General features: G+C 37.6%; 1 protein-coding gene across 1 annotated transcript in view; it reads left to right on the forward strand.

Moving 5' to 3' along the window:
- The window catches only part of TEK (TEK receptor tyrosine kinase), a 38,726-nt gene extending 28,018 nt beyond the window's left edge, over nucleotides 1–10,708 (forward strand). Inside the window, exons 13-23 of the mRNA XM_027652548.1 lie at nucleotides 987–1,286; nucleotides 1,779–1,936; nucleotides 3,196–3,406; nucleotides 4,326–4,436; nucleotides 4,752–4,942; nucleotides 5,327–5,440; nucleotides 6,385–6,455; nucleotides 7,038–7,078; nucleotides 8,173–8,269; nucleotides 8,534–8,633; nucleotides 8,745–10,708. Of these exons, the coding sequence (XP_027508349.1) occupies nucleotides 987–1,286; nucleotides 1,779–1,936; nucleotides 3,196–3,406; nucleotides 4,326–4,436; nucleotides 4,752–4,942; nucleotides 5,327–5,440; nucleotides 6,385–6,455; nucleotides 7,038–7,078; nucleotides 8,173–8,269; nucleotides 8,534–8,633; nucleotides 8,745–8,819 (1,469 nt within the window). The 3' untranslated portion in view covers nucleotides 8,820–10,708. The remainder of the gene's footprint in view (nucleotides 1–986; nucleotides 1,287–1,778; nucleotides 1,937–3,195; nucleotides 3,407–4,325; nucleotides 4,437–4,751; nucleotides 4,943–5,326; nucleotides 5,441–6,384; nucleotides 6,456–7,037; nucleotides 7,079–8,172; nucleotides 8,270–8,533; nucleotides 8,634–8,744) is intronic.
- Nucleotides 10,709–10,976: the final 268 nt, after the last annotated feature.

Raw genomic sequence — 10,976 nt, forward strand, 5'->3', positions numbered from 1 at the left:
CTTCTGACATACATAGCATTTTTCCTCCTCAGAATGATGGGCCATGAGAGTTCACTACTCCAAGCTCTGTTATTACTCAATTCAGCTATGACAATACAGAAATAGTCAGCACTTAAAGAAGAGAAGATGTAATGCAAGGTAAAACCCCTGTGATTAAAGAGTAGTTAAGTGTGCTACACTGAAGACCACCCTTGAATTCCCTGAGTGAGAGCAGTGTGCCTTTATAACATCACAACAAATGCCCCATCTGCATGAAGTACCATCTGAACAGCTGTCCATCTGAATGGCTGATGGGTGCCACTGCCCATACCACACGCTGGAAAGATGTGCTCCTTACAAGTCACGTGAGGATGCCCTCACTGAGATCCTACATGTGTTAACAGAAGTATCAATGGCTGTCATGGGACACTCCAGCTTCCTGAGCTCTGACGCCAAACTGCAGTAAGAAAAGCATAAGGTTACTGTTTTCCACGAGAAGGTACTTAGCTCAGCAGCCATGGCTGTGTCCACAAGTATAGCACTCACCTCTGCTGGTGGTTTTCTGATTAAATGTTTGGAAATGTTGGTACTGATTTTCCTTCTTTCTAACAGGCTGTATCCTGACAGGTAATTGCTTCTTAAAGCAGTGAAAGTATGGGACATGGGAATTACAAGGGAATGATGATTCAGTATAAAAAGAAATAAACCCTTTCTGCATTAATCTCAAAGCAATTTTGGTGTGCTTGCATACAGACCAGATAATGTATATCTTCATCCAAAGACATTATACCAAAGGCCACTCCAACCTCTGCTGGAAGCATGAAGTATCACAAGAGTGGCAGCACATCAAGTTCATAAAACTTGCATTCAGTTACCATAACTCATCAACAAATTTCTGCTTTTGTTTAGCAGAGCAAAAGCACTGAGGAAAGTGTTTTGCTCTCTGTGTGAAGGCGAAAGAGATGGATGTATACTCCAGTGCTCTCTGTGTTTGTGTTTGTTCTCAGGAATCCCTCCTGCGCCATACAACATCAGATTTTCTAACACCACAGACACATCCTCAGTCATCTCCTGGACAGCTGCTGAGGGTCACTCCATCTCCTCCATCATCATCAGCTACAAAATTTATGGCAAGGCTGAGTACAACCACATCGATATTATCATAAAGAACACCAGCATTACTCAGTATCACCTCAAGGGCCTTGAGCCAAACACTGTGTACCAAGTTCAGGTTAATGCTCAAAACAACATTGGCTTGAGTAACCCAAACACATCGTTTGAACTGAAGACTCTTCCAGAAACTAAAGGTTGGTTAATCCACCATGCTGGACTTGCACAAACCAGGTCTGGTGGTATAAAGTAACTAGCTAAGACAGGGTCATAATATTAATTTTTTAATTTTAGTTTTATTTTGATCTTAACTTTGACATACAACACAGCACCACTGAGATTCAATTCTTAGTTCACTGCATGGCACTGGTGAAGTGACAACATCCACAATTTGTGCGGATCCACTAGAGAGGGCCCAACAGCTCATAAATTAAAGGATCGTCATATAATAGGTCTATTAGATCACTAAATGCGACCTCAACTCTGCTCTGACAGAATGCAACAGAATCTGCAGGTGCTCATACACACAAAATTCAGTGAGCATCCAATGTATGTGACATTTTTGCAAAAAAAAGAGATGCATCCTTATGTCTTTAAACAGTTTACAAGGCAGGAGTGTTTAGCTACACATTGCTAATGTATAGCTAAATTCAGAACAATGATGGACTCCTTATGTGCTTCCTCAACAGCTCCCTATGAATCAAAAGGAGGCAAAATGCTGCTCATTGCTATCCTTGGCTCTGCAGGGATGACCTGTGTAACAATTCTCCTGGCCTTTCTCATCATGCTGCAGTTAAAGAGAGCCAACTTCCAGCGTCGAATGGCTCAGGCTTTCCAAAATGTGGTGGTGAGTTTTCAGTTTTCCTGTGTCAATTTGCTTATTAACTGTAGCTCATCTTTTCCCCCTTTTTTTTTCCGATTTCTTTTTCCTGAAAAATTTTCTTCCCAAATACTATCTTCTCTTCATGTGCGTAATTAGTACTGTTGTTGTAAAACTTTTCTGCTACTGACCCCGGAGCTAAAGGAATCAGTTATAGGCTATGAGGTAGACAAGTTGGCTTGAAAAAAGTTGCATATCATTTCCCTCGCTCCCTTTTCTGCCTTGTCACACCTGTGTATGTCAAGTACCAACTCAAACAGAATGGAGGAGCCTGTTCTCCCTATACAGTCATACCTGTTTTTGAAAACTACCATATATTTAAAGTTGCTGGTGAGTGCAACTGCTGATGAGTGCTGGTTCATTTTCAATCTGGGGACAGCACAGCAGGACCAGTCAATGGTGACATCATAGTTCTGGCTGTGAGGAAATTGCTTGAGGTTGTTAACATTACATGGAAATATCTCTTTCTTTATACACATGTACATATTTGTATACTGCTGCAGTCTCCTTATCACTCTGCTTTCTGATGCTTTTCCCTCACTTCAGAGGGAAGAACCAGCAAAATGAAGCTGGGTCAAAGAGCTCCTTCATATGTATCTGAATAGGTTTTTTCATAAACAGGGAGCCAGGGGTTCATCCAAACAGATGATCAGTCCCCAAGCCACACAGAATAGCTTTGACTCCTTGTCCTGAAACTTCTTCCACAGAAGTATTTAATGAGAATGTGTAACTGAAGAGAAGATGGAGATGGAGATGTCACCTCCTTGTGGAGAAGATAATTTCCTCTCTCTTTTTACTTCCTTTCTACTTCTTGCCTCACCCTTCCTACTGAGCTTAACCAAGAGAATTTAATGAAGCCTAATATGAGATAAATCTCAAACCTGAGACTTAAAATTGGTTTTAAATCAGTTTTTCACTTTATTTTTGCCCATGTCCTTTACCTCCAAGATGATTATAAATTTGGTCAGGTGACCCAGGTCTATAAAGGTACTTACACATAAATTATGAGTCTGAATAATTTTGTGGATCTGGGCAGAACTGCTTGTTGCAGTTTGTGTCTAAAGTAGGTGTAAATGCCCAATGTACTCACTTATGTGTAAGTAAGAGATGGATTGGGCTCTGTGTGTGTATATGAGTGAGCACACAGGTATTTGGGAAAGGTAACCAGAGCATTGCTCAGTGAAGTAGAAATTACAGTTAATATCATTTGCTTAACTCTGTTGCAGAGGGAAGAACCAGCTGTACAGTTTAACTCAGGTACTCTCACTCTGAGCAGGAAAGCCAAAAACAGTCCAGATCCAACTATATATCCAGTTCTTGAGTGGAATGACATAAAATTTCAAGATGTGATTGGGGAAGGTAACTTTGGGCAAGTCCTGAAAGCACGCATTAAGAAAGACGGCTTACGCATGGATGCTGCAATAAAAAGGATGAAAGGTAGTAAGGAGCAGAAATTCTGTGACTTAAGAATTTTCTCGGCTGTTTATTTCAATTGTTTCTCTGTCATATGAAATGCTTAGTAGCCCTCTTCTAAAGCTAAAATAAATATTCAAAGCTGCTAGTTAAGTTGAATCAGCTGTTACTAGGCCAAGAGTTGTCAGACTTTATTTCTGCATGGTCAAGTTGATTTCTATTTCTCCTTAATGGTTAATATCATTAACTATCATGTGTTTTCCAATTCATAGTTCCATATGAACTTCATGTGAGTTCATCTGCAAAGTGGGATGCATTTACTAGAGCGCAGCACAGAGCTAGTGTTGGGGCACAGCATTTGCTCATCTTGCTTTACCATAGCTATTCAGAGACAACTGTATCTATACATCTATATGTACACACACCTTCAGGGTCATTCCTTTTCTTCTTATTCATTGGCATGACAGTTATGTTCCAGGCAGAACTAAAATACATACAATACTGCAAGAATGTGCATATTTTATTGCAATTCACTAGATTATTATCTAGGTAAATCAAGAGACACTCTTAAGTAAGATGATTAATGTAAAAAGAACCAAGAGCCTGCATGCAGGCAGAAATAATCAACAGCAGAGATATGGAAAGATTTTTAAGCAGCTAGTTTTCATATGATCTGCTACAACATTTTACATTCTCAAATAGAAGAGAAGTGACATGGTATATTAAAGATGCAGATTGCTACTACAGACATTAGGTTCTGACGTTTCTCCTTTGATTTAAAAAAAATCTCACTTTTTTCAGTAAATACTAATGTACCTTAGAGCTTTTTATTGGGGTTGAAGCAGTAGTGGCCCAGGCATCTCAGAGTACTCATAATAAAAAACAACATGGTTAAAAATTCAGTTCAAAGAAAAACGTAAATGCATGCTTATATGATTTTCAGAGTATGCGTCAAAAGATGATCACAGAGATTTTGCTGGAGAACTTGAAGTTCTTTGTAAACTTGGTCATCATCCCAACATCATAAATCTTTTGGGAGCCTGTGAACATAGGGGTAAGATACTCTTGAATACATGAACTTTAAAATCCCCCATAGTACAGTCCATACAGGCCACAGAAACACTAGCTCATAAGCAGGTCTGTCTGCAACATTTGTTCAAAAGACAAATTAACTTGTGTTTGGATATACAAGCTATCCTTCAGAACTTATGTTCATCAATAGCTCTAAATTCTCCTCTGCTTCTAGAAATTAGACTGTTTGGTGTTTCCCCTCTGGTCTGTTTTATGTTTATTTCTTTTTTCACTCAAGGCAGACTATTACTGACCATCTTTTAGTTTGTGATATGCTCACCATCTGATGTTTCATTAGGATATCTTTACCTTGCTATTGAATATGCCCCCCATGGAAATTTACTGGATTTCCTTCGGAAAAGCAGAGTACTAGAGACAGACCCAGCATTTGCTATTGCCAACAGTACTGCATCTACACTTTCCTCTCAGCAACTTCTGCATTTTGCAGCAGATGTTGCCAGAGGGATGGACTACTTGAGCCAGAAACAGGTCAGTCTTCAATGCTCTACCCACTGAAAGCAAAGGAAATAATTTTTTGAGACTATACCTTTTAACGAAATCAAAATAAGGTTTTAATTTTAGCTTCTATAGCACCCATTGGATGAGATTTATTTTCTTGTCTTCACTTAATCCTATCAGATACTATGTCATGGGGAATCATGAAAGAGGCATTAAAACTTACAAACAACATGGTAGTTAACTGCTTTCATCTTCAGATAAAATTTAAAATGTTCTTGGTAGTGACATACCATGGTAATTCATTTTATGTTCTTACTCTGAATGTTTGCCATTTTTAATATAGCAGTAAAGTAAAGCATGTAAAGCTCATTGATATGGAGGTGATTTTTTTTTTTTTTTTTGGATTTATTTTAGTTTATTCATCGAGATTTGGCAGCAAGAAATATCTTGGTGGGAGAAAATTATGTTGCAAAAATAGCTGACTTTGGCTTATCAAGAGGTCAAGAAGTTTATGTTAAGAAGACCATGGTAAGGATCAAAACAAACTGATACAGGGTGTTTTCTTAATTTTTGTTTTCTTGTTCCTCACTTTGTGTTTTTATATAAACAAAAATGCAAACTTATAGGTATTACAGAACTGATTATTTAAATATTATTCACTAAAATATTAAATATATATATCACGTTTATTAATATGTATGTGTTACTTGCAAATAAATTCTTTACCATGGTTATAATATAAAATGTAATTTAAAATTTTTTTATGTGAATATGGATGACAGTAAGATAGCTGAGGCAAGCTGGTTTAATTCTATTGAGTAAGGCCAAAGTTAGCAAGAGAGTAACCAGTAAGACAGTGGGTATGTCAGGATCTGTGAGCTGAAAAAACAGCTGCCCAGAGCTAACACTTTGAAAGAGGCAGATGAGTAATAAGTATCATGTAGTTACAGACCAGAAATAGGAGTGTGTTGTCAAGGCAACAGGATTAGTCAGAGGCATGCATCATAAGACATCACTTAGGTATTATTTACATTTTGTCTTGATGCTGGTTGCATAATTTTTTTGTTAACCTTAGTGTGAACTCTCCCTTTGGGAAGCAAATAATAAAATCATGGAATGGCTTGTGTTTGGAAGGGACTTCAAACTTCACGTAGTTCTAACCTCCCTGCTGTGGACAGGGACATTTTCCACTACACCAGATTACTCAAGAGTCCCATCCAACCTGGCTTTGAGCACTTCTAGGGATGGGCATCCACAGCTTCTCCAGGCAACCTGTGCCAGTGCCTCACCACCCTCACAGTAAAGAATTTCTTCCATAAAAATGCACAACTTGAATACATTTATTTACTTGATAAAGTTTACTTGCACGAAGTCAGTTTTCATTAAGGTAACACAGAACAATTGTTGGTGTACAAATTGCAATATTGCTGTTTCAACCACCAACAAATAAACTTTCATGAAATAATTTCCAGGGACGACTTCCAGTGCGATGGATGGCAATTGAATCTTTGAATTACAGTGTTTACACCACAAATAGCGATGTGTAAGTATATGGTCAAGTGGTATTTTTAAAATAAATATTTTTCAATATCAAGGAGAGTTTGATAGTCACTGTTAACTCAAAACACTCAGTGGTCATGTCAGCATGAGTGAGCAAAAGAAAGCAAAAAAATTAAAACTCACAACTAAAAAAATTCCTTTTATTTCTTCATCAGTGTCTGACCAAGTTGTATATTCACAAGCTACTTGGATTTGGACCACTACTTGAGCTACATTTCTCATTTGAAATCAGAAACCTTATGAATCTTTGGGAGACCCAGAGAAACTTGGTATTTCAGTTAGTAAATTGAAAATTATATTTGGCAAAGCAATTCTGTAAATACAATATTTGCTGAGAGCTCACAATCTAACAAAGTTCTCTGGTTGACTTAGAGTGGATTAATTTTGGTAATTTTCCTGCTTTCTGATTCCGTGCGCACTATCATTATACAAAACTTTATAAAAAATATAGAAGAATGTATCACACTTCTCCGTGTTCCTTGAATACTAGCAAAACTATCTACCACTTAAAAATACTAAATCTTGTTGCATTCTTGTTGCATTTCATAATACCCCTCTGTTGCAGATGGTCATATGGTGTCCTGTTATGGGAAATTGTTAGTTTAGGTAAGTATCTGAGTTTTGTACTGCAAAAATAAACAATCCAAGCCAAGGCAGCTCCATTCACTCAGTCTTTTAAAAAATATTGCTTCACAACGTTTCATTTTTTTTTCTGTTTCATTCTACTAAATTTTATTTCGCTTCAGTATACTTGGAAATGCAATTTTCCATTTTAAATGAGAAAGAGCCAAAATGTGTGTGTTTTCATAGCACTATAAAACCCAAGCCATACCTAAATATAAACTTTAGCATATCACGTGATATATAGACTTAATCCAATATGTTTTGAGTTTGATGGGTGGCTTTTCCTCAGCCTTTCTAAGTCTCAAGTCAAGACTTACATTTTAATGACCTAATAATCTCCTACTCCAAATATTATTGAAGAAAATTTTTGAACATTGATCTTCAAATAAAATTTAGAGTTGATTTCTGCCCACAGCTCTATTCATAACGACTGTGGTACATCCTCAAACCATTCAATGTCATTGTTTTACACCTCCTTTATGATTTGCCCTGAACATGTGTCTCACAATCTGCTGGCCAAAAGGTACACACTCGCTGAGGTGCACATTGCATACTGGACTAATCATGAACTCTGCATTTCTAATTTGTTTTCAGCTTTCCTTAGTAAATGGGTTTGCACTAGATATGGATGGGAACTAACACACTGCAGTGTGGAAAATCAAGTCCAAACTACCAAACACCTGCAGAAAGGAGCAAAACCAGCTTGACAGTAATAGCTCCATGAGTCCATACCTGCTCCTATTTACACAATACTAATCAAGGAATGACTTGCCTATTGACATGAAGGCTATTGGAAAAACAGTTCAAATACAATCAGATGCAGGCTCTCAGATTTGTAGAGAAATTTAGGCCAGGCCCACAGATGATAAAATCTGACACTTAGTTCTATTTTTCTCTTCAATATCAAGCAGTATGGAAGCATTAACAACAAAAATGTAGCTGCAAAATATTCCCTAACATTAGATGAACTTACCTGTTGCTATGTCAGTCATACTTTTCCATTTCTACTATGAAATTAAACTTTTTTTTTGTTAAAACCACCTTCTGTTTATGACAATGGTTAAACTTTGCCTTAGGTGGAACACCATACTGTGGAATGACATGTGCAGAACTATATGAAAAACTGCCTCAAGGGTACAGACTGGAAAAGCCTCTCAACTGTGATGACGAAGTGTAAGTTCCTGCCTCAGCTCCTACCAGATACTCTGTTCTTTACACAACATGACTGGGCTTTAACTCAAAGAGAGCCTTTTTGCTATTTCTGAGTATGATAAAATTCTTTTCAGACAGTGATCAGCAGTGGAAAATGCAATTTCAGCTATGTATAAATCCATTTTCCTCTGAAAAATGGAATGTGCACAATCTTTCAGTAAGCATGAATTTGCAGTTTTAATCTATATATCTAAACTATCAAATGTTGATGTTTGATTTTCAAAGGTATGACCTAATGAGACAGTGCTGGAGAGAGAAACCATACGAAAGACCATCATTTGCTCAGATATTGGTGTCACTGAACAGGATGCTAGAAGAAAGAAAAGTAAGAATGAATCCATGGAAAATAATTAGGCCATGAATAATTTTAATATTATTGAGGTTTCTTGAGATAATGTACCTTGCATCATATTTTTTCTCTTTATTTCCTTCCCAGACATATGTGAATACTACCCTATATGAGAAGTTTACTTATGCAGGCATTGATTGCTCCGCTGAAGAAGCTGCTTAAGAGGGGAAAAATCTTCATTCTTCAATGATGTATTGAAGAAAACCAAAATACAATCTGCTGGAGCCCAAAATGTGATGTGCTGTGTAGAACTGTGTATAGCTCTAACTGTATATAATACATCAACACTGTTTTACTACAGTTATGTATGTGTATATCACACAGTAACCTCTGCCTTCACAGGCTGTAGAAGTGTATATACTGTTCAGAGCAGGAATAGACTGAAGTTATGAAATCTTTTGTTTCATATGCAGGGTTTTCTTTTTTTCCTAGTTATGTAGATATAGTGTCTACATACATATTGTAATGCATTAGGTATTGCCATCTTGGGTTTTTTTTATATTTTCCAAGAGCTACTGATAGCAAAGTGGTAACTTATTGCAGTATTCCATTTCATTTCATTGTGTTTCAAACAAAAATGCTAAGCTCAGTGCAACAATGAAAGTTGTAATACAGTGTGCTCACCAAGGATAATTAAGAGAGACTCCTATTTGAATGTAAAAGTCGGCTAGTAGAAATAATCTACTTCAAAAATTCTATTCACACCTGTACGATACAAGGCATACTATTACTCTTTCATTGCCCAGTTTGATGGTCAGTTTTTGCCCATATGCGAAATATACATATGTTTTGAATTGTTTAATGCTATCAGAGGCAGCCATGCAGCAACTATCACAAAGCATAGGACTGAGGAACATACTACATATTGTCAATCACATTTTTACAACTAGCCTGGATATATCTGAGACATTCAATTTGTATTTCATGTAATAATTTCACTGCATAATTATAAATTAATACCTACTATATACAAGCAGGGCTTACTTACTTTTGCTTATTTTACTCCCTTATGCAGTCTGCAGTATGGTATGGCCTCTTAAAAATATCACAGGAAAATGCTTCAAAACAGTGATATTTGACCTGTCACAAAGGTCTTTCATCCTTAGGTGACACAAACAGAGGCTTGATTGTCCTGAGCTTCTGATATCAAGTCAACCAAGAGAGATTCGGTGGACTTATCCTATCCAAATTTCACACATCAGCTAACCTCATGTTTTGCACATATCATCCCCTCATCCCCTTGTGACTCACCAGCTCATAACTGACCATCAGACCACAGTGACTTCCCAGCTGGGTGGATCAGGTCATCCCCTAAGACTTGAAGAAAGATGCTTGAGAGAGTAAAAGATTTCTCCTTATGATACTTCCTTTGTGGATGGGTTTTTGATTGGTTACAATATAGGTTTATTACAGCAGAGTATAAACATTACCAACATACACCAGGCTGACTCAAATAGAAGCACCAAGAGACTTATTAAAAGTGAATAAGCCAACAAACAAGGGTGCTGAGATGACTTGTGTGGCCATGAGATAGGCAGAACTTGCACTGGTGCTAGGCATAAACTAGGAGTATATTGTTGGGGATTAAAGTAAGTTTACTTATAGAATATTAGATATTAATTGTGTAGGTTTAAGTTTAATCGTAACTTGCTTACAGTTTAGCACGAGTGGGCCCTGCTCAAAATTTAGTGTAGGTGAACTTTAAATGAACTCTGTTTGTTAGCAGGAATTACTAAGCAGGGGAGGAAACAGAGAAAGACTGGTTATCTTCAGATAAGGGTTGAGACCCTGAAGTCCCCTAGGGCTGCCCCAAGATGGAAGATAAGAGCAGTTAATGGCACATGGACATGGAGAAAGAATCCAGTCAGGTATAAGAAGACCCTCAACCATAAATCACCATTGGACCAAGAGGCATGTGCAGGGCACATGAAGAGTGTATGAAGATCTTGTGCGCAGACTGTAAGGGTGTAAAGGCCCAGGGATTTCTCTGTTCTGGGTCCCACTCCAGTGGCATCCAGCCCAAGCTGAAATAAACCAACTCTGCCTTGGAACCTAGGGTCTGAACTCTTCTTTCACATTTACAGACTGCACAGATTCACTGGACCAAGGGACAACTCCAAAACAAAAAAAGAGACACAAATTCAAATATATATGTTTCATAAAAGACTACTTGGGCAGGGTTTTTTGAAGCATGGGTATTGCCTTTTGCAGACCGACTGGGTCCCTACAGATCAGTGAGGTGAATAAGAACAGATTTCCAATGGGTGTTTTCTAGACTTCCAGGCAAAGCCGCTAACAACTTCTGCTGGAACTGCTCCA

This window comes from Corapipo altera, unplaced genomic scaffold (assembly GCF_003945725.1).
Source record: "Corapipo altera isolate COAL_440 unplaced genomic scaffold, ASM394572v1 61286, whole genome shotgun sequence".
NCBI lineage: Eukaryota > Metazoa > Chordata > Aves > Passeriformes > Pipridae > Corapipo > Corapipo altera.